This window comes from Dama dama, chromosome 9, assembly GCF_033118175.1.
Source record: "Dama dama isolate Ldn47 chromosome 9, ASM3311817v1, whole genome shotgun sequence".
Taxonomy (NCBI): Eukaryota; Metazoa; Chordata; class Mammalia; order Artiodactyla; family Cervidae; genus Dama; species Dama dama.
The window spans coordinates 40,827,072-40,850,648 of record NC_083689.1 but is presented as its reverse complement, the minus strand read 5'-3'; the positions used below and the strand labels follow the sequence as shown (position 1 = coordinate 40,850,648).

General features: G+C 51.9%; 1 protein-coding gene and 1 non-coding gene across 2 annotated transcripts; one reads left to right on the top strand and one right to left on the bottom strand.

The window, feature by feature from the left end:
• Positions 1–507: 507 nt before the first annotated feature.
• Positions 508–580, bottom strand: TRNAG-CCC (transfer RNA glycine (anticodon CCC)). Its single transcript has one exon. It is a non-coding gene; the product is annotated as a tRNA-Gly (tRNA).
• A 5,151-nt stretch (positions 581–5,731) lies between these two features.
• HK3 (hexokinase 3) lies at positions 5,732–23,569 on the top strand. The gene is made up of 19 exons (XM_061150988.1): positions 5,732–6,110; positions 9,144–9,268; positions 12,915–13,077; positions 13,285–13,439; positions 13,524–13,643; positions 13,731–13,826; positions 15,024–15,123; positions 15,206–15,389; positions 15,848–16,003; positions 16,161–16,394; positions 16,750–17,045; positions 17,157–17,296; positions 17,376–17,495; positions 19,969–20,064; positions 20,232–20,331; positions 22,306–22,489; positions 22,610–22,765; positions 22,919–23,152; positions 23,241–23,569. The coding sequence occupies exons 2-19, from the start codon at positions 9,173–9,175 to the stop codon at positions 23,383–23,385; spliced, it is 2,775 nt and encodes a 924-aa protein (XP_061006971.1). The 5' UTR covers positions 5,732–6,110; positions 9,144–9,172; the 3' UTR covers positions 23,386–23,569.
• The last annotated feature ends 8 nt before the right edge of the window (positions 23,570–23,577 follow it).

Genomic DNA, 23,577 nt, shown 5'->3' with positions numbered 1-23,577 from the left:
CTTTCATATTTATCTGCTAAAGCTGAGATTGCTTCTCTTGCCAAAAGAGGTCATAGCAGCAACAGGAAGTAACTTCTATTTCAGTACATCAGTAGAGGAATGCATGTTCTCAACCTTCTTGCTCAGGATCTTCCAGTGAAGAACAGAGCTGTGGTCTATCCTCAGTGCACAGACAGACTCCAAAGATGAGAGGATGTTGAATGGCAGAAGCAACTACTTAAGGGAGATGACCAAACAAGGATGTTGAGAAAACTAGCATTGGCCCAAGTTGATTTGATGTTGTAGTGGAAGTTGTTATGAGGTGACTACCAAGCAGGAAAGGATCTTGGGACAGGATAAATGGGACACCACTCAGACTCTCCTGACTTCTGATTTACCAAGTCCAAAATTTTCTTTTCCTTTATTTTTTAAAATTTATTTTAATTCATTTATTTGCACTGGGTCTTGATTGTGGCATGCAGAATCTTTAGTTCAATATACAGACTCTTGGCAGCATATAGGATCTAGTTCCTTGACTGGGGATTGAACCCAGGCCCCCTGCATTGGGAGTTCAGAGTCTTAGCCACTCGACCACCAGGGAAGTCCTTCCTTTATTTTAAAACAAATGTGAAGTATATGTTAGACTGGGAAGTTGAGAGATAGCTTGATGTAGGGCACAGCACAGGCTTTTAATGCACTGTTTCCTGCCTAGCTGCCTTTGCATACAAGCTCTTAGAGTTAGAAGAAGGCAGGATGGCAGGCTCACTCTGTTTCTTCCATGTCGTGGTGTTGGATGGCACTGACATTGTGGCCAGCATCACATAAATAATTGCTGTTATTTTTTGAGCATTTGCTATGGTTCAGGCAATGTGTGCCTTCGTTTAATCCTCACAGCAGTCTTATAAGGTAGGTATTATCCCCCCCAATTTTCAGATGAGGAAACAAAGGCTTAGAATAAAAAAATAAAAAACACTTTTTGTCCTTGGCAGTGAGACTACAGTGCTCTGCCTCTTCAGTCCTAACAAAAACGCTAGTATTATTTTCCCGTTTTCCTTCTAATGAGAAGTAGTTTATCAGTTATGTCCCATCACTTTAACTTTCACTAGTTTTCTTTCTCAGTAAATGGCAGTTTATTGGAGGTAAAGTTCTATGAACAGGGTAGTATGTTTATCTCTCTGCCTGGAGATAAGAATAGGGAAAGGGCTGATTCTGGAAAGGGAATTATTTAACTTATAGTTGAGCAGTCTCCCTAGAACATGAATCAGTGGCAAATTGTTGGAGGAGGGTGTAGATCAGCAGGACTACTACTGATAGGCTTATTTGTTAACTAATGTGGAATCAGGAGAAAACAGATACCTCCCTAGGCCCTCCCATCTCTGTCTTTGGAAAAAACTGCTTGCTCATTTGTCTTATTCTCCCAATACTGGTGATTCTGTGTGAGGGACCTTCGACAGTGAAGAGACAAAGTCAGTGGAAAGAGTATGACATCAACTTGAAACTGGCCACCCAATTCGAAGAACTGACTCATTTGAAAAGACCCTGCTGCTGGGAAAGATTGAAGGTGGGAGGAGAAGGGGACAACAGAGGATGAGATGGTTGGATGGCATCACTGACTCAATGGACATGAGTTTGAGTAGACTCTGGGAGTTGATGATGGACAGGGAAGGCTGGCGTGCTGCAGTCCATGGGGTCACGAAGAGTCGAACACGACTGAGTGACTGAACTGAACTGAATCTGAACCTCTGCTTCTGATACAAGTTAACATCTCTGAGACCTAGTTTCCTTTTCTATGAATTGGGAGAAAGCTTACAGGGTTCTAAAGAGTAAGATAATGTATATAAAAGCACAGTATCTATCTCATAGAAGGTGAGTGAATGGCAGTAGTTGTTATTTCAGTGTGATGCTAGTTTTGTATGTCTTAAGTAGTGTCACAGTGACAGGTGGAAAAGCCAGAGAGAGGTGATGTGCAGATGTAAGAGGATACAGTTTGATGACCTTAGTTCCATCAAGTACCAGCCTTCCACAGCAAACTCAGGTGTCTAGAGCTTGCCTCAGGCCATCAAGTTTTGGGGTTTTGTTTCTTGTTTTTGTTTTACTTCTTAAAGAAGGGAAGCAGCTGTTCTGCTAGTGTTGTCAACTCGAGGAGCTGGGAAACTCCATGAACTTCACAAGGTATTGTGATGAATGGGGAAGGAGAAGGTAACTTTTCTATTAGGCACGGTGGTTGTGTCATTTCACTTCATCCTGATAACAGCCCTCTAACTGAAGCTGTGCCTTGCCCATTTCCCCTGGGCACTCATTGTTCTATTGCATACCCACAGGGTCCTATTGCAAGGACCTGCAACTCTCTGCCTTAGCACTTCTCTAGGCTAGTGTGCGGCATAGCTGGGAGTGCCAGGAAGTGAGGGCCTCTGGGGCAGCCCTCAACCAGTGAAAATGGAATTTGGAGCATAAATTCCCCAGCCTCCTCACCTCACCAGAGTTCCCTCAGGGATTGAACTTCAGGAGCTCTCAGCTCAGCAGCAGCTTAATTATGTATGTTCTGTTGACTTCCTCCTCTTTCTGTCTCATTTCCAACTCCTGTCAGTGCTTCCTAGATCAGGGCTGGGACTGAGGTGAGGGGCCCTCACTCTAGTTCATGCAAAGGAAGAGTTGACACTATGAACTTGACAGGGTTTCTCCACATTTTGTAGCTGGCACTTCACATGCATTGCCCTAATCCTAACCCTGGCCTACATTGCTTCCCAATTAAATTACACTCAAATTAGGTCCACTTCTGGAGGAACCTGTCCTAAGCATTAGTCTTTATGTTTTATACATAGAAAACGGAGGCTCAGCGAAGTGCAGAAACTCACCTTGTCATACAACTGGTAAATGTGATGGGAGTCAAAACCAGGTCTGTCTGACGCCAGTGCTGATTCTCTGCTGTTCCACACTACTTCCTAACCCCACTGGAGTCACAGAATCCAATGGGGATTTTAAGCTTGGATGGGCCCATTCTCGCCTGTGAGGCAGAGCAGCTTTGGCCCTAAGTTGAACTAGAAGATGGGAATTGGGGTGAGGAAAAGGCATGTAGTAAGTAGATGGTAGTACCAGTGGGAAGATGGAAGAATGTATAAACCCTGAGTGGGAAGGCTGCTGAAGCCATATGTACCTGGAAGGCAAGAAGAGTTTACTTATTTCCTCTCAGTTTTAAGAGCCCTGTACTATTGAGGTTGTGGGAGAGTTCTTCAATTTAACAAAAATTAACTGATACCTCTTCCCTGGTGGCTCAGATGGTAAAGAATCCACCTGCAATGCAGGAGACCCAGGTTCCATCCCTGGGTTGGGAAGATCGCCTGGAGAAGGAAATAGCAACCCACTCTGGTATTCTTACCTTGGAAATCCCATGGACTGGTGGGCTCCAGTCCATGAGGTTGCAAAGAGTCAGATACGACTGGGCAACTTGCACCTTCACTTTTCATCTCATGTTAGATCTAAAACATGGGCTCCAGAGATAAATAAGAATCATTCTTTGAGAGTCCACAGTGCAGTGGGGAAGGCAGACAGATTCTATTGATAGATCGTAGTCAATGCAGTGATACAGGGAGATCGAGACTATGGGATCAATAGGCTGCTACTCAGCTGGGATCAGGGCCAGGAGGAGCTTGTCTGGGAAGGCTCCCAGCATTGGTGATGTCTTGAGGTGTAATTTAAAGAATGAGGAAAAATTAAGTGGAAAGGCTGGATGGGGCAAAGAGGGAGTCAATCCAGACGGATCAGCATGAACAAAACACTTAACAGTAAAGAGCAGCTTGTTGGGTATAGGAGAGCTGGAGTAAAAGGGCATGGGGGGAAAGGCAGGAAGCTTGTTTGGGCCTGAGGGCCTGTGTGCCTGGCCAGGGGGCACTGTCAGCTGTGAGAAGCAAGCCTGGGAGCAGCTTAGAACATGGATGGCCTGGCTCTCATCCCAGCCATGGTACCTGGGCTACAGCCCACCTTTCCCCCAGCTAACTGCCTCTCCTCTTTCCTTAGTTCCTCCTCAACAGCTGGAGATCGGTGTTTAGGGTCTATGAGCCTTGTCAGGACTTGTCCTTCCCCTTGGTCAATGGTCATCTGGTGTATAAAGAGAACGACTGATCTTGCTATGCCTCTGCTACAGTCAGGGCTGTCATAGTAGTTCACAGACACCAAGCCCAGGCTGCCTCCTCCCTCCATAGGCCCTGACATAGGCCTTCTTTGACACTCTGCCTAGGGAGCTGGGACCCCTGCTGCTGGGGAAATAGACATGGGACTTCCAGAAACATAGACAAAGAGCCCTGGCATTGCTTGTCAGAGGTGTATCCTCACTCAGGTTCAGGAGACAGCAAACTGTCAGCATGAATCACAGTTGGGCCTTTGGCATTCAGTTCTGTGTTCTCTCCTAACTGAACACAGTTGAGAGAGACGAGCCCCAAGCTAGGCAGGCTGTTATGTTGTGAATGACAGCCACTCTGTCCGCCCCACACCCATTCCCAATATTCCTGCCTTTAGAGCTTATCTGCCTGATTGCTGCCCACTGGAGCTGATGTCTGGCATGTTGCCAGGTCCAGTCACACCCTAGACTGATAGAATAGGTATCATCCTTGGTCTCCATCCTGGTGTCATGTGTAGGCCGAGTACTGACTCATATGGTAAAGAATCCGCCTGCAATGTGGGAGACCTAGGTTCAATCCCTGGGTTGGGAAGATCCCCTGGAGAAGGGAAAGGCTACCCACTCCAGTATTCCTGCCTGGAGAATTCCATCGACTGTGCCTAGGGGGTTGCAAAGAGTCAAACATGACTGAGAGACTTTCACTTCACTTCACTTCACTGTTAATGAGGTAGCCTGATGTTTTAAAGTATCTGCTCACCAATTTTGAGGGAAATTGGTGCAGTACGTCTAGTTACCATGGTGGGTATCTTAGTCCATTTGGCTTGCTATTAAATAGTACCACAGACTGAGTGGCTTATAAACAATGGAAATGTATTTCTCACAGTTCTGGCAGCTGGATGTCTAAGATCAATGTGCCAGCATGGTCAGATGAAGGCCCTCTTCCAGGTTGCAGACCACCAACTTCTTGTATCCTCACATGGCAGAAGAGGCAAGAGAGCTTTCAGCGACTTATGATGAGAACACCGGTCCCATTCATTAGGGTTCCACCCTTAGGGCCTAATCACCTCCCAAAGACCCCACGTCCTAATACCATCACCTTCAGCATGAGGCTTTCAACATAAGGATTAGGTTGGTGGGGGTGGGGGACAAAACTATTTAGACCATAACACTGGGCACAGTGATACCCCAGCTTTCTGCACATTCCAGAAGACTAGTTCAGGGAAAACCGTCTGGATGGCCCACAGCTCCACTGCAGCTTGAGAGTCCTATTCCCCTTCTGGTAGAGAAGTTCCACAGTGTGAAACTACCATTAACCTCTTGGCCTATAGACTAAAGGCTAAACTCCACAGTCTGGCTGCCTCTCACCCCATCATATGTCCTCACCTACATGTGTCGTCTTGAGGTCCTTGGAGCTGCACCCCAATTCCGTGAAGTTGCCTGTGCTCCGTGATTTTGTGCATGTTCTTCTCTTTGTCAAGGACACACTCCCACTCTTTCTTTAGGGCTCGCTTCCTCAATTTCTGCCCACTCTAGGGCAGGGTTAGTCTCTTCCTCTTGTACTCCCACATTGCCTCTTGTTCATTTAGTAAGTCCTTCCATGTTTTGGAAAATTGTCCATTGAATTGCGTATTTCCCAGGCTAGGTTTCTCTAGTTCCTTTCCAGGGGTGAGACACCACCTCAGAACTCAGACTCGGAGTGCTTGTAAAATGGATGGAGCTTCCCAGCATTGCAGAGGGAAAATCCTAGGGCTCTTGACTTAGTTCAGGACTATCAACTTTCTGTGGTGATCTTGCTTAAATTTGCACCATGGCCCTGCCTAACCTAACCTCCCCCAGACTCAGAGGGAAGTGCACCTTCCTGAATTAGCTGGTGTCTGGTGAGAGGGTGGGGCTTGGTGACATTGTAACTCATATCACTGGTGAGTTTCACTTTGGGGTGCAAACCAGGCTGGTGGATGTCTCATTGAGAAAGAAGAGCTCTGATCTAAGGAGAGTGACCAACTGCTGCTTCTCCCAGGTAAGATCCTCCTCTAATTACTGCCAACCTCAGTTCCAGCCCCTTGCCCTCATCTCTCCTACTTAGTCCATCCTGGATGAGTGGAGGCTAGAAAGACTAAGTTGGCTTTTCTTCAGTGGTAGTTCCCATCCTTGGTAGAGGTCCCTGGCATACCTTTCAGAAGGAAGGCCCGTTCGATGTAGTTGATTCAGTTGAAAAATGCCAAGAGGCCCCTAGTTATTCAAACATGAGGCCCTAGACTGGGTTCAGGGACCTAGTAATGTGGGAGACATGTCCTTTGCCATAGGGACTCTCAGCTGGAAGAGACACAAATGAATGCATTTACCAGAAGTATAAACACTGGGGTTACTTGAGGGAAGCCTTATAGTCTCTGATGTGTAGAAGTGTTGAATAAATATTGAATAGAAGAAGGAATGAATAAGAGAGTGAATGAATGAGCTAGCTGGGCCTTGAAAGGAGAGTGAAATCTCACTATGTGTGTATCCCTAGGCCTTCCTTTCCCAAAGATAATTGCCTCATTTATCCCATTTTATCCTCAAAAGAGACCTCTAACATATGTGGAACATACGTTTGACAGATTTGAGAGAGAGTACAGGTATATGTGACTTTGGGGAGAATTGTTGGAAACTGATTTCTTGGTTCTCTGAATAAGAAAAAACTCCCCATCTGTCAATTTTTCTAGCTGCTAGACCAGCTTTACTGGCAGCTGCTTAGGCCAAGCTCTCTGCTGGGCACTGAAGAAATAATGACTCAGACACAGCAATTCCAGGGAAGGCTGTGAACAAAGGCTGAACAGCCAGAGATAGGACAAAGCTCATAGTGTGTCTGGAATATGAAGGGGAGGAGCAAGAGAGGAAGCTTGGATTGAGGACAATGTCAGGGGCCTGCAACGCCACAATAAAGTGTTGGGGACTTGTTTTTTCTGCGGTAGAAACCATCACAGTGTGAAGGTTGTCTTCCTTTCTTAGGGGAGATGGAACTGGGGAATGATATGATAAAGTCTATTTTTGCACAGTCACTCTGGTGACATGTTTGTTTTGGGTAGGGTGGGGAGGTAGACACACAGCAAGAGTATCAATTAGGAGACTGTTGGAATAGTCAGATGGGTGCGAGGTCTAGGACAGTGTCTGTGGGAACTGGGAGACGGGGACACACAGGGGAGCTCTTTCCACTCTCAGCTTTTTTAAGCCTGAGAAATGATTGCATAGAGGAAATGAAGGTCAGGGATGTATAGAGGCAACAAGAATGCCTCCAGCCAAGGTGAAGGACAGGAGAAGAATTTCATGGGGAAAAGTGAAGGAGAAAATGAATGTGACTTTGACCATTGAGTTTGAGGAGCCTTCTCTAGCAGAAGGAGGCCAGGAAAGACTGATGGGCGCAGCCAAGGGAGAAGAGAACTTCTCAGTGAAGAGAATTCTCATGGCTTTGCATGTCTGAGAGGACGAAAGGGTGGGGACTGAGGAAAAGGCTGAGACTGGGCAGTCAGGAGATCACGGGTGACGACAGGAAGGGCAAAGTCATGGATGTGATGGGAAGGGCAGGTGCGGAGAGGTTGCAATGGAGGGAAGGCAACTTTCCCAAAGTTTACCTGTTATAGGAGAGGGCCAGATGCCTTCTGCCCATCTTGGGCCCTCCACTGCACCACCCTTGAAGGGCACTTGAATCCTTGAAGTCTTCTTTGGAAACTTCCTGGTCCCCTTTTAATTCATATCCAGATTAAAAAAAAAAAAAAAAAAGGCCTTGAGATGGAGAGGGGGTCTTCCCAGGTGGCGCTAGTGGTAAAGAACACCCCTGCCAGTGCAAGAGATATTAATCCCTGGGTCAAGAAGATCCCCTGGAGGAGGGCGTGGCAACCCACTCCAGTCCTCTTGCCAGGAGAATCCCATGGACAGAGGAGCCTGGTGGCTCCTCCTCCCTAGGGTCGCACAGAGTCAGACACCACTGAAGCGACTTAGCAAGCACGCATGAGATGGAGAGATGGTGCAGCAGCTCTGTGGAGAGCTGTGTCCTCAACTTCGAGCACAGGGCTTTTGGGTCAGCATCATCCCACCTTCTGAAGCCCACCATGTTGTCTGTGTTGTACATCACAGTTCCCACAGCATTTTCCCTGTTGTCACTCTGTTTAACTCTGGTGTCCACCTTGCAAAGGTAGGTACTATCATCTCCTGTTTTTTACACATAAAGAAACTGAAACGCAAAGTCATACATGCCCAAAGTCATAGCACTGGTGGAACCCTTTTCTGAAGTGTAGATTCGTCCCTGTCCCCATCTCTCTTCAGCATGAAATTCACTCAACTTGGCATGAAGATGCCAAGCCAGCCTGCTTGCTTCTGTGGCAGATCTTAACCCACTCCCCACTTACCTCGCACCCTTTGTTCCGAACCTCTAGCACATCCCTGAACTCCCAAGTACAGCAGCAAGTCCACCTGCCACTGCCTGTGTCAATCACACTGTGATTACTGGTAAAGCTGTGAAGTCCCTGAGGGTGTGGCCTAGGTCTGCTTCATCTGTACACCAGCACATGGCACTGTTGTTGTTTTAGTCGCTAAGTTGTATCTGATTCTGTGTGACCCCATAATCTGTAGCCCACCAGGCTCCTGTGTCCATGGGATTTCCCAGGCAAGAATACTAGAGTGGGTTACCTTTTCCTTCTCCATGGGATCTTTCTGACCCAGGGATCAAACTTGTGTCTCCTGCATTGGCAGGCAGATTCTTCACCACTAAGCCACCAGGGAAGCCACAGTAGACATTAGGGACTGGTAAATGTGAATGAATGACAGAATGAATGAATGGCTTTGGGATGAGAAATCAGCCTTGCCAGTGCTCTCTTGCTGTACATGCTCTGGAAAATGAGGGCCTTCTGGTTGATTTACTAAAGAATCTTTGATGATCAGAGATTCTGAGCTCTGCCCACTTCTTCCTACCTGGTCCCCTTCAGAAGGAAGAAAGTTAAGGGTCTTCATCACAGCCTCTGAGGTTCATCACAGGCCGTGGAGTACGTGGTTCATCTGGGCTATCCCTTTCCTCCCATAGGAGGCCACCCCTCACCATTGTGGAACCACATGGACTCCATTGGGTCTCTAGGGTTGCAGCAAGGGGAAGGAGCCCCCGGCTGCCCCCAAGAAGGTTTGCCCTGCCCTTCAAACCGCTCTGAGATGGTAAGTTCAACACTAGGTCCCTTCAAGCAGGAGCGGCCCCACCACAGAGCCATGGGCTCACACCCACGCAGCCCTTTCCAGCTTACTGAGCCTTTCATATCTGATCTAGTAACTTCCTCTTTCAAGACCCCACACCACTGAGAGGTGGGGTTTATCTTTTCCTCTAACAGGTAAGGATGAAGGGGCTTAGAGAGGTGATGTGCCTTGAGTTTAAGGCATGACAGGAGCTTGAGCTGAGGTGTTTCAGCTCCAAATATATCACTTTTGGTATGTTGGGTTGTCTCAGTCTAGAAAGGACCCTCCAGGGTTTTTCTGGTAGAAAGCTTAAGGCCCTTCCTCTCCTCACTTCTCTAGTCATTCCTCTACATCTCTTTCCCCTCAACATGGCCACTGCAGTCAGGCACACAGGGCTGATTTCAGTGCTGAACTCAACTTGGGAGGTTATTGTGGTCCGCATACCTCAGGTTAGCTCAGAGTGAGTTTCTCTTTTTCCTGTCTTCTTGACCAAGATTTAGAAGCCCTTCCCTACCACACCCTTGAGCAGGAAACACTTGGGTAAGCATTTCATATCTCTTCATCTCTGTTTCTTCATCAGTACAATGGAGGAAAATAAAGTCTAATCCCCCCACCCTGGCAGATTCAGTGAGCTGTTGGAGATAAAGGAACTGCAGAGAGGAGGCATTCATGAAGGGGTTCTTGAATTGTTCCCTGCCGTTTCTTTAGTTTCCCAGCCCATTCTGACATCTGCTGGATTTGGCTTGTTGCCCACACTGTGGGGGCATCATCCCTCACTGCATTTCATGCCCCCACTTTACCCTTGTCCAACCTCTGCCCCAGACCCTGCTGTAAACATTTCCTCTATGCACAGCCCATAACTGGGCCACAGAAGGGAGCAGGGACTCTGCTGCAGTCTGCCGTGCTGGGCTTGCCTGCCACCATTTCCTCTCTTACTTCACGCCACTCTCTCTTGAGACTTGCACACTGGTCCCACACCAACCCTGCTGGCTCAACTGCACACCTGTGCAGTTTAAAGACAGTTTTCTTTGGCTTTGGGGGACCTTCACATGCAGCTAAACATCCTGTGGCCTTGGGTCCCCACTCAGCACCACAGGCCTCAGTCTCAGCTCCCCTTCCCATAGTGATCTAAGAACCACATGGTGTTGGAGCCCAGCACCACCTGCATCCCTTCCACATCCGTTCCCTCAGGACTCTTTGTTTCCAGAAGGGACATGGAGTCAGGCTTCCCAGGCTGGTTGTAACTTGTACTCTGAGAAAAGGGAACCATGTTGAGCTTGTCCTGTAGACCGGCCACTGTCTCACCTCTTCACATCTACTGTCTTCTCAGTCCTCTCACATTACTGAGAAGGGGGTGATATTTTACTCCTGCTTGACAGAGGAGAGGTGAGGTGATGGACCCAGACTGACCAACACAGCATGTTGGTCAAAGAGTCCCGCATTGAAGTCACATAAAATCCACCCTCACTCTCCTGGCTGAGGTCTCTTCCCACTCCTCTTGGGGGAGGTTGAAGGAGGAGACTCCAGTAGCTTCTCCTGGCTGCTGCACGCCCACCAGCACTGGCCAGGGAGTATTATTATTCTCCTGGTGTTGCATAAGAGGTAAGTCTGATTATGTCAGAGAGAAGTTTGACTTGCCCAGGGCCACACTGCCAGGACTTCCCTGGTAGCTCAGAAGTTAAAGAATCTGCCTGCATTGCGGGAGAACTGGGTTTGATCCCTAGGTTGGGAAGATCACCTAGAGAAGGAAATGGCTACCCACTCTAGTATCCTTGCCTGGAGAATTCCATGGGCAGAGGAGCCTGGTGTGCTACACCGCAACCCCATGGGGTCTCAAAGAGTCGGACATGACTGAGTGACTGACCCTTTCACATTGCTAGGAAGTGGCAGGGCAAGGACTCAGATGTAAGCTTTCTCACCCCAAGTTCTTGATGATGGAGTTTCTTCATCAGCTTTGGGTTCTTTTCAGGTGTTTTTATAAGGCTTCACATTTATTTGGAAACATCTCTGTAGTCAGAGAGGTCTGGATTCAAGTCCCACTCTTCCCCTTACTACTTGGATTAGGCAGATGACTGGCCTTCTCTGAACCTGTTTCCTCATTTGTGACATAGTAATAGCCTCTCCTAGCACACATGGCTACTGAAAGCAGTAACGTGCTTTGAAACTGCACATCTGGTGCTCCAGTTAGAATCCTTCACTTCTGTAGGGATCTGTTTCCCATTCTCTTCCTAAAGCAGGGGTGGGACTGAGTTGCTTCCGTCTCCCTCAGTGGGCAGCCTCCCCTCCCTGGCTCTCCCTGCCTCCTTATCCAGGTGCCTGAGTGGTACTTTTCAGATATGGGCCCAGTGTGGGGCAGCAAGTCATAAGAATTCTTTTTTTTTTTTTTTTTTTTTAGGAATTCTATTCCTATGAGATGGGCGGTAGGGGTCTGGGAGAGTAGAATCAGGGCGTGGGGCCCTCCAAGGAACTCAAGGAGACTGCTGAGGTCTCTTGGAAGGACAGGCCAGAGGGTTGTCCAGGGGAGGTTCCCACACAGACTTGAGGTACTGGAGCTTTTCTTAAGCTCCACTGAGCTTCCAGTGGAGAACATCGTGTCCCATCCTCTGCTTTCCCTGTCTGCCTGCCCCTCCCTTCACTCTGATCCACTCCTGGCCCAGCCTTCCCCCACATCCATCCCCTTTGCTCTGAAGATAATCCCTTTGTGTTCTTCCTCCAAATCTTCAAATGGCTCATTCCTCTCTTTCATTTAGGTCACTTCCACAGGGAAACCTTTGCTGACCAATATCCAAAAATACCTCTTCCTCCCCTGGTCACTCCTGAACTTCTATTTCTGCCTTTCTTTTCTCCCATTACTACCAGAACCGTATTATGTGTTTCTGTGCTTATTTTCTGTCCTCTACACTGGAATCTGAGTTCCACAAGAGCAGGCTCAGCTGGTTGTGCAATATATGGTGCTTAGAACAGTGCTGGGTACGTATTAGGGGCTCAGTCAATGTCTGTGGGAAGGATGGCCAAACTGTGGGAGGACTGTCCTCCACAGTGTGGCCCCCCAAACTCTCCTGGGCCAGGCTTGCCCAGGTGCCACAATGGAGCATATCAGAAGAGGGAAGCCCCTGAACCCGAAGTGCGTTCACACATTTATTCATTCATTTGTTCGTCCAACAACAATGCACTGAGCAGCTTGGCTCTGGGTACTGGGGAACCAGAGCCAATCAGTAGTGGGGTGATAGGGGAGAGGCCTCGCCATCCCTGAATTCAAAGAAGTGGAGGGAGGTGCAGAGAGCTGACAAGGAGCCATGCGGGAATAGAGCAGGAGAAAGTGTGTGGGTCTTCCCTCCAGAGAGGAGCCTTCTGAGAGTGCAGGAGCTGGTGCAGGCTGTGGGCGGCGGGAAAGCCACGGCTGTGTAAAGCGGTGAGGAGGGGGGCTGGATAGTGCCTGGGAGAGCAGCAAGGTTCATGGGGCTCAAGCAGGGCTCAGGTCAGCCCCTAGGAGAGCTGAGGGAGGGCTGCTGCTCTGAGTTAGGGAAGGGAGGTGTGAGCTGGGCCAGGCTGGCCTCTGTCCTGGTTGGAGTTGGGGGATATGGCTAGGCCAACAGGCCGCCCGCCCAGATGTCTGCCCGTTTCTCCTCAGGTGCAGGAATGCCTACGGCAGTTCACGGTGACAGGGGCGCAGCTGCGGCAGATCCAAACCAGCCTCCTGGGCTCCATGGAGCAGGCGCTGAGGGGGCGAGCAGGCCCTGCCCCTGCTGTCCGGATGCTGCCCACATATGTGGGGTCTATCCCACATGGCACTGGTGGGTGGCACAGACTAAGATGTGTGGCCAGGCCTGCAGAGAGGGTTCTGATCTGGGAGAGAGGTGGGGGTGGGGGGGTTGTTCCTTACCCCTTGCTCCATCGCTAAGGTCCCTTGATGAGCCTACACAGGCCTTAGGAATGTTTCTGGGAGGTGGAGGCCTTGGTCTCACCAGCCACATGCTTTTCTGTGACCTGCTTGCCCACAGAACAAGGGGACTTCGTGGTGCTGGAGCTGGGGGCCACAGGGGCCTCACTGCGTGTTCTATGGGTGACCCTAACGGGCATCGAGGGGCACAAGGTGGAGCCCCGGAGTCAGGAGTTTGTGATCCCCCAGGAAGTGATGCTGGGTCCTGGTCAGCAGGTGAGCACTCAGTGCATAGTCCGGGCCTGGCAGGGCCGCCGGGGCTCCAGTGGGCAGAGTTAAGCCCCCAACCCCATCCCACAGCTCTTTGACTTTGCCACCCGCTGCCTGTCTGAGTTCCTGGCTGTGCTGCCCGTGGGCAATCAAGGTCTGCAGCTGGGGTTCAGCTTCTCCTTCCCTTGTCACCAGACAGGCCTGGACAAGGTGAGGCAGAGTGGCTATGGGGACAGCGGGTGGAGGGGCTGCAGGGCCGTGAAGGTCATTGGATTGACCTGACTTTCCTGCCTCCAGAGCACCCTCATTTCCTGGACCAAAGGTTTTAAGTGCAGTGATGTGGAAGGCCAGGATGTGGTCCAATTGCTACGAGACGCCATCCAGAGGCAGGGAGTAAGTAGAGGCAGGGGAGCAAATAGGGCTCTGCCTTGGGTCTGGGAGGGCCTGCTTTCCTGTCCTGTTGGTATCCTTTATCCACTGAACCCTGGGGGTAAATGCTGCTACCATTCTCATTCTATGGGCTTCTCTGGTAGCTCAGCTGGGATTCTAAACCCAGGAGAATCCAGGAGACCCCAGTTCGATTCCTGGCTGGGGAAGGTCTGCTGGAGAAGGGATAGGCTACCCACTCCAGTGTTCTTGGGTTTCTCTGGTGCCTCAGATGGTAAAGAAACTGATGCAATGTGGGAGACCAGGGTTCGATCCCTGGGTTGGGAAGATCCCCTGAAGGAGGGCACGATAACCCACTCCAGTATTCTTGCCTGGAGAATACCCATGGACAGAGGAAGCTGGCTGGCGAGCTACAGTCCATGGGGTCACAAAGAGTCGGACATAACTGAGTGACGAAGCACACAACACATTCTCATTTTATAGATGAGGAGACTGAGATTAAGAAGGGTCAAGTAAATATTGAGGACTAAAGGGGAAACAGATGAAAAGACTTGACCCTGTCCTCAAGGACCCTGCAAGCCTAGTGGGGACAGCATCCCAATAAAAGATTGTCCCTGTTGAGAAGGTGGTTCCGATGACTCTGGGAGCACAGGAAGGGTCACACTGTGACCTGAGCAGAGACCTGAAGGCGAAGTTTGCCAGGTGCATAAACTGTGGCTGGGGAAGTTCTAATTTCAGTGAAGGGCATTTTCAGAAGTCTGAATGGCTAAGAAAGGCTGCTCTGGATCCATGCGGACTCGCCACTGTGGGTGCTGCGTGAGTAGCTGGAAGTCAGGACTGAGAGGAGCAGGCTTGGGAAGATAGGCCAGGACCAGGGCGAGCAAGTGAAGTGCGTACAGTGCACCCTTCAAGGTGACATGCTTGCTTACTCTTGTCCTGGTCCTGTGAGGAGCACTGGGGTTCCAGAAGTAGTGGCTGAGGCTGAGAGCCTCTGGGACCTCCAGGGCCTGAGACAGGGGCAGAGGAGCCAAGTGGCAGGGGTAAGAGGGAAGAAAATCCTTTATAGGGTGGGAGGACCTCGAGCATACATGGCACAAACATGCGGACACACCTTTGGGGGACCCTGCAAGTCTCCATCAAATCCAGGGCCCCAGCCCCACCCACCTCCCAGGCTCCCCAACCTCTGTCCTCTCTGTTGCCCAGGTCCACGGCATTGATGTTGTTGCTGTGGTGAATGACACCGTGGGAACCATGATGGGCTGCGAGCCAGGGGTCGGGCCGTGTGAAGTCGGGCTTGTTGTAGGTAGGTCACGCGGGCATTTGTGATAGTGGATGGAGGGCCTGGCTGCCTGGTGGGCAGGCCCTGATGGGGTTGTCCCTGCCAGACACCGGCACCAATGCATGCTACATGGAGGAGGCAAGGCACGTGGCAGTGCTGGACGAGGACCGGGGCCGCGTCTGCATCAGCATTGAGTGGGGCTCCTTCAGTGACGAGGGGGCCCTGGGGCCAGTGCAGACCATCTTCGACCACACCCTGGACCATGAGTCGTTGAACCCGGGTGCCCAGAGGTAGCCTCACTTCTCTCTAAGTCCTATAACTGCATTGTTCCACTCCTGCTCTATTGTACTCTAGCCTTTAGGCCCGTGCCTCCTGCTCCCCACTTGCATCCTAGGGGGCCCTGGCCAGTCTCAAAGAAGGAATGGCTCAAGGTTCTAGAATGCAGAGTTTTCCACTCTTATTCCTGACTCTGGCCAGCTCCAACAGGGGCTAGGGGTTGGGAGTAGTCAAACAAAGGGTCTCCTACTCTCCTTGGGTCCTTCCAGGAGCCCCTTTGAACTTCATCTAAGCCAGGGGGGTAGTGTGGTCTAGGTAAACACCCAACTATCTCCGAGGAGGTCATTTGCTTCTGGACCCTTCAGTCAGGGACCGCAAAGAAAATGAGCCCTCTTTAGGAGTTCTTGGAGGCGGGGGCAGGAGGGCTGAGGGCTTAGGCAAGGCTCTGGCCAGCCACCCTTCCTGCATGTAGGTTTGAGAAGATGATTGGGGGTCTGTACCTGGGTGAGCTGGTGCGGCTGGTGCTGGCTCACCTGGCCCAGCGCGGGGTCCTCTTTGGCGGCCACACCTCCCCTGTCCTGCGAAGCCAAGGCAGCATCCTCCTGGAACACGTGGCTGAGATGGAGGAGTAAGTGCAGCAGGCGAGGGGGCTGTGACAAAGCCATTCCCTGACTTGGGAGTGGGGGGAGCGTGGTTTTCCCCTGACGGAGCTGTGCATGGGGCTTTGGTGGGGGCAGGGAGCTTCTGGCCTCCTTGAGCCCCAAAGCAGCACCCTGTCCCCCCAGTCCCTCTGCTGGGGCAGCCCGTGTGCACGCTGTCCTGCAGGACTTGGGCCTGAACCCGAAGCCCTCAGATGCTGAGTGGGTGCAGCGTGTGTGCATGGCTGTGTGCACGCGGGCCGCCCAGCTCTGCGCTGCTGCTCTGGCCGCTGTCCTCTCCCGCCTCCAGCACAGCCGGGAGCAGCAGGCTCTTCAGATCGCTGTGGCCACTGGAGGCCGAGTGTTTGAGCGACACCCCAGGTACTTGGAATACAGCGTGAACCTGTGTGAGCAGGTCACCAGAGCATGTGTGTGGGTGTGATACACACCCAGAGGGCACTCTGGTACCACGGGTGCAAGGCAGTGGGTGTGAATGGCTCCCTAGCAGAATAAAGATGGATGGAGGGTTAGGGGAGGTCAGAAGAGGTCAGAAGAAAGAAAGAGGGTTCTCTTGGGTGTGCAAGGGGGGGGATCACAGGAGCACTGGGTGCATGGCTGGTGCATAGATGGGTTTCGAACTGAACTGATTTGAAGTGAGGGAGCCCAGGGCTTTGGCATGCTGCAGGGGTCAGGGCCAGGTGCCAAGCCAGGGCACAGCTGCTGTGTGTCTGTTTAGGTTTCTCAGTGTCCTACGGGAGACAGTGATGCTCCTGGCCCCTGACTGCGATGTCTCCTTCATCCCCTCTGTGGACGGGGGCGGCCGGGGCGTGGCTATGGTGACTGCGGTGGCCGCCCGCCTGGCTGCCCAGCGGCGCCTGTTGGAGGAGACCCTGGCACCATTCCGGGTGACCCGGGAGCAGCTGGTGGGGGTGCAGGCACAGATGCGAGAGGCCATGGCCAAGGGGCTCCAAGGGGAAGCCTCTTCCCTCCGCATGCTGCCCACTTACGTGCGGGCCACGCCTGATGGCAGCGGTAAGGACCTGGCCTGAACGTGGAGCGGGGACACGGGCTCCCAGGGGTCACAGCATGTGTGGGGCTGGAGCCTCCAGCTCCGTCCTGGCCCTGAGGGTCTCTGCCTCACAGAGCGTGGGGACTTCCTGGCCCTGGACCTGGGGGGCACCAACTTTCGAGTCCTCCTGGTGCGTGTGACTGCAGGAGGTGTGCAGATCTCCAGCCAGATCTATTCCATCCCGGAGTGCGTGACCCAGGGTTCTGGGCAGCAGGTACCCACAGCCTGGAGCTGATGTCAGTGGGGAGGGAAGGGCCTAGGGGCCCGCTCCCTGACTCGCTCCTACCTCACAGCTCTTTGACCATATTGTGGACTGCATTGTGGACTTCCAGCAGAAGCAGGGCCTGAGTGGGCAGAGTCTCCCCCTGGGTTTCACCTTCTCCTTCCCGTGCAGGCAGATGGGCCTGGACCAGGTGAGAAAGGCAGGGCCTGAGGAAGCCATCCTCAGAGGTTTTCCGCTAACATGCTCTTCATGGAGTGGGCAGGAGGTCCAGAGAGGGCTTTCTGGGCTGGGGAGAGGACCAGTTGGAGGCACTGCAGGGTTGTGCCTTGACCTAGCCTCAGTTTTCCCAGACTTGGCATGCTCAGGTGGAAGGGATGTGGTAAAATGGCCTGGAATCCAGGGCCATGGAAAGACATGGGATGGAGAAGGACATAGTTAGTTATCCCTAGAGGCTGCCAGTGGGCAGGAGAGTGGAGTCAGGGTTAGGTCTGGGCACCTGGGAGCAGTGTAGGCCTGCAGACTGAAGGCAGAGTTTGTTCTGTCTCTCAAAGCGGCTTGTGGTTGCATGGTTTATTTGTCCTTATTCCATTCCCAGCCTTGCTGGTGTTAGCCTGGCTCAGGGTTAGGTGCGTGGCTGGGATTGACAGAGGGGCAGGCACAGGTCTAGATGCAATACCTCCACATCCTTCATCAGGAGTGCTGGACTTCTCATGCATACCCCTAAGGACTGCTCCTCCCAGACCTCTGATCCAAGTTCCTAGGAGTCTTCTTCTCAACACCCCCAACTTCTGCTTAAAAACTCCTCTGATGAGGAGCTTACTGGCCCTGAAGGTGCCCACCAGGTTCTTCCACACCTGTGCTCTCTGGAAAGTTCTGCCTCCTCTACTCCAACCAGCCTTCCTGTGGTTTCCCCTTCCCCTCTGCTCCTGCTCTGACCTCTCAGACATGGACCTCTGTGCTCCAGTTTCCTTTGGATCATGCAGTGGGCAGTGTCTCTCTGCAGTGTCTCCCTCCAGTCTAAGCATTCTGGCACCTTTTTATTATTCCTTGTAAGGTGAGAGAGAAGGGCTTTCCATGTGGCCCAGTGGTAAGGCATCTGCCTGCAATGCCAGAGATAAGGGTTTGATCCCTTGGTCAGGAAGATCCCCTGGAGAAGGAAATGGCAGCCACTCCAGTATTCTCGCCTAGAGAATCCCATTCTTGCCTGGAGAGGATCCTGGGCTATAGTCCATGGGGCCTCAAAAGAGTCGGACACAACAACAACAATAACAAAAGGTGTGAGAAGCAGGTGGAACTCGGTGTGCAAAATCAGGCATGCAGGAAACATGGTCCTATTCATTTTCTATAACAGAACTCAATTTCTATGTTAAGCCAAGATTCTTTTCAGGAGTGAAAACTTAATGTTAATCAATTCAGGGACCCCCTTATTCAGGCAGGGGCCCCTCCTTTGCTGTATAGAATGTGCAAACAAGCCGGGGGTTTGGGGAGACATCTAGGAGCCGGCTATTTGGACTCCCCCTCTTGCTCTCTTGGGTCTTGACATCTCCCTTGACACCTCACCTTCCCCTCCGTGGAAGGAGGTCAGAGGCCATTTCTGTTTTCAGATTATCCAAATCCCTTCTGTTTCTTCCCCTCCCCTACAGTGGCAGGCCCAGGGTAGAGGGCTAAGACATCTTTCTCCGAAAGCCATCCGGAACCTGGCTCTGACTCCTGCCCACCTCACCTTCCCCAGACCAGGGGGTCTTCCCCTCATCTGGGAGCAGGGAAGCTTTGCTGTTACTCACCAGCTGGCTTTCCCTCTTACCCACTCTTTCGCTCTGGTTTCTCTTTTTGAGACAATGAGCACAGACCACTCTAGCCGTGGTTCTATAGGAAAAGGAATAAAAGGAAACTACTGGCGGAAATGTCAGTTAATATTTCTAAAATCTCCTGCTCCAAAGATTCCCAGATCTGCTCTTTATGCTTCTACTTGGACAGAGCAGTCATTTCTCCTAATGGTGGTAGAATAGTTCCCCTGTCCCCATCCCACCCAGGGGAAGCACAATAAGAAAAGAACAGCCCCAAGTTCAGCCAGGCCACCGTTACTAAGTCCCCAGTTTAAGGCCAGTTTCTCACGGGGAATCACTGTGCCCCTCCTGTCCTGCTCAGGCGTCTGCTTCTGGCTCTTCCATTCACCCCTTGTTTGCATCTGAAACATGCGTGTGAACCTCCCATTGACTCAGCTCTGTCCCAGCTCGGAATTTCTCCCTCTCAGGTGGCTCTTGCTAGTTGTTTCTGTAGGAGCGGACTCTGCTGTCATTTAGACCTCTCTCTGTCCTTCCCTTTCTCAACACACAGCACTCATTCCGTTCATTCCTAACCCAATTACAAAGGACCATTCCTTCTAGGCAGATGTCTTAAAATGGCCAGACCTTCAGACCATCTCAGCATTCTGGCACTAAAAATAGAAGACGTTGGTTGGATGGTTATTAATAGGCTTCTTCACACTGGAGAGTTGAGAGGGGGCAGAGGGCAAGGCCCTTAGCCGTGTGGGTAGAGTAGGACAGCCTCCCACTGGCGAGGGAATTGTATACACTGTATTCCAATGGGATACAGGCTTTGGGGAGGCAAAGTGAGATTCCAAGGGGCCTCCAGCTTCCTGCCTTCCCTTGGTCCCACCCCAGGGCATCCTCCTGAACTGGACAAAGGGTTTCAAAGCATCTGACTGCGAGGGCCAAGACGTTGTGTGTCTGCTGCGGGAAGCCATCAGGCGCCGACAGGTAAGGAGTCTGTCTCCAGGGCTGCTTTGGTGCAACAGGCCTTGAAGGGAGTGAGGGGTCTCCGTCTGCCTGCTGGGGGGCCCTCTGCAGTAGAGACCTCTGGGTCTGGTGCTGGTTGCTGTGACAACCGCGTTGCCCAGCAACTAGAGGCATCCTTTTTTGTGCAGGCAGTGGAGCTGAATGTGGTTGCCATTGTCAATGACACGGTGGGGACCATGATGTCCTGTGGCTACGAGGACCCCCGTTGTGAGGTTGGCCTCATTGTCGGTGAGGAGCACCCTGCCTTTTGTGACTCTACTGCCTGATGCTAATTTACTGCCTCCTGTTGATTCCTCAGGTTGGATGTTCCCCTCGCTTTGGGGATGTGGCAACATTCCAACCTGAGCCCATGGGGCCCTGGAACACTATTGGGTTGAGAGGAGCTTGGGTGTCTAGCCCAGCTCTGCTGCTGACTCATAGTCATTTAAGCTCTCTGAACCTCAGTTTGCTTATCTGTTAAATGAATGTGAGCTTTGGAGTGTTATAGATTTGGGTAGAAATACTAGCTATGTCAGGCTTCCCAGGTAGCTCAGCTGGTAAAGAATCCTCCTGCAATGCAAGAGACCCCAATTTGATTCCTAGGTCCGGAAGATCCGCTGGAGAAGGGATAGGCTACCCACTCCAGTATTCTTGGTCTTCCCTGGTGGCTCAGACGGTAAAGAATCCACCTGCAGTATAGGAGACAAGGGTTCTATCCCTGGGTTGGGAAGATCCCCTGGAGCAGGGCATGGCAACCTACTCCAGTATTCTTGCCTGGAGAATCCCCATGGGCAGAGGAGCCTGGCGGGCTATAGTCCATGGGGTCGCGAAGAGTTGGACATGACTGAGCGACTAAGCATAGCACAGCACACTAGCTCTGTCACTTCCACCTGTATGACTTTGGGCAAATCGCCAAAGCCTCAGTTTCCTCATCTCTAAAGTGGAGATGATAACAATGCCAGTCTGAAGGGGTGATGAGGATGAAATGAGAGGGGACAAAGTCAAAGTGTAGCAGGATGCCTGGCTCAAGACACACACAGTAGTTGGAATGCAGTGGACCCCAGGGGTGGGGGTGTGCAGAGAATGAGTTGAGATAGTCCTTTGAGTAGTCCAAGATTCTAAGTCTTTATTAAGCTCCTCTCATGTGGCAGTTGGAGGCTGGATGCAGGGACAGGAAGACATTAAAAAGGGGAAAATATCTGCCTTCTTGGAACTGACTGTTTAGCGGGGATTGAGTCCAGAAGAGCACATGGCCATCAGAGAGAGCTGAACCCAACTCTAAATGCCAGGGTGATGAGGCCAAGATCAGGAAAGAAGCGGTCCCAACATGAGTGAGACTTAAAAAGAAAGCCTTGAAAAAAGGGATTGGCTAGATGGAGGAGGAGGGCTCTCATAGCGCCTTGGACATCCGTCTCTTAGAGCGGGGTATGTGTGGCAGGCTCGCAGGAGACTGGGAGCTTCTTGATCATAGTGCCTGGCACTGTGCTGGAGAGAGGTGGTGCAGATTGCTGTGTGGATAAGTACCTGGATGGAGGAGTTCCGGGGGCCAACACACCTGCTTAGAGCTGATCGTGTGTTGGGGAGAGGAAGGAAATACCTCTATCCAGGGTGTGCCCTCTGTCTGTAAGCTTCTTGGCATCAAGGTCACATCTAAATGTCATGTTCCCGCTGTGGTTTTTCATTACTTTTGAGGCAGGAAGACTCACCTGTGCCTGGGCATCCTGTGATGCTCTTCTTTGCACCTCTATTTGGGCAGCATCATAGCTGGCTGCTCGTTGCCCCGGCTCTGGCCACTGTGGGGCTCCTCCTCATATCTCATTTTTATGTCCCTGGTTCCTGGCCCAGCACCTGCTATTTGACTAAAGACCCGGAAGGTCAGTCCAAGAAGGCGTGGGCCTCTCACCTGTGTGACTGCGGGGCTATCACACATCTCCCAGGAGATGACATGACTCTCAGGCATTTAGGGAGCACCCTGAGGCAGCATGGGAGATGGACTGATGGTGGTGCTGGTAGGGGAAGAAGTGGAGGCCCAGGGGGCTTGGTGGTGGCAGGGTCTGAAGAAGGGATGTGAGAAAGGAAGGAAGGAGGACTGACCTGGCCCTGGAACGGGCCAACAAGCACGTGGAGATGGAGGGGTAGGAAATGAGCCATCTCAGTGGGAGGGGCTCAGAGGGATCTTGTGGGCATCAGTCAATGCAGACATCCCATTTGACCCCTCTGCAGGAACAGGCACCAATGTCTGCTACATGGAGGAGCTCCGGAATGTGGCAAGTGTGGATGGGGACTCAGGCCAGATGTGCATCAACACGGAGTGGGGTGCCTTTGGGGATGACGGCTCTCTCAGCATGCTCAGCACCCGTTTTGATGCCAGTGTGGACCAGGCATCCATCAACCCCGGCAAGCAGAGGTATGGGTTGGGCCAGGCAGGTGTGACTGGTGGTGGCCGGCACTAGTTGATATGGCTGGTGGCTGGTGGTGGCTGGGGCTGGGGCCTTAGCCCTGTGGGCACACACACACGTTCATGCAGGTTTGAGAAGATGATCAGTGGCATGTACCTGGGAGAGATCGTCCGCCACATCCTCTTGCATCTGACTAGCCTTGGAGTTCTCTTCCGGGGCCAGCAGACCCAGCGCCTTCAGACCAGGGACATCTTTAAGACCAAGTTTCTCTCTGAGATTGAAAGGTGCTGAGGCCTATATTATGTCCCTCCACCTCCCAAAGGACTCTCTCCTGGGGTGGAATGCTGGTTGGAGGGAGGTCCACCCCAAAGGACAGAAAAGTCATGAGAGGGGGTGCTCATGCAGGACCCTGCCCCTCTGTTCCCTCCTGTTCCCAGTGATAGCCTGGCCCTGAGGCAGGTCCGAGCCATCCTGGAGGATCTGGGACTGCCCCTGACCTCAGATGATGCTCTGATGGTCCTGGAGGTGTGCCAGGCTGTGTCCCAGAGGGCTGCCCAGCTTTGTGGGGCAGGCGTGGCTGCTGTGGTGGAGAAGATTCGTGAGAACCGGGGCCTGGAAGAGCTGACCATATCCGTGGGGGTTGATGGGACCCTCTACAAGCTGCACCCTCAGTGAGTCTGGGTGGTGGGCTCGGCAGGGGGGCCATGGCCAAATGGGACTGGACTGACCTAGGCTCACACTGGCTTCTCCCCCTCACAGCTTCTCCAGCCTGGTGGCAGCCACAGTGCGGGAGCTTGCCCCTCGCTGTGTGGTTACCTTCCTGCAGTCAGAGGATGGGTCTGGCAAAGGTGCAGCCCTGGTCACTGCTGTTGCCTGCCGCCTTGCCCAGAGGACCCGTGTCTGAAGAAGCCTCCAGCAACCAGCTCTGTTGGTCCAGGGCTGGGACCCTGTCTGTCCGCAAGCCAGGCCCAGACACCCAGGACTTTCCAGAATAGCCATGTGTGACCCCCGCTGGGGAGACCCCTAGCTCTCCCCGAGAGAAGTAGCACTTGGGTTAGCAATATATATATATAATTTATTTACATTCACGTCCGCT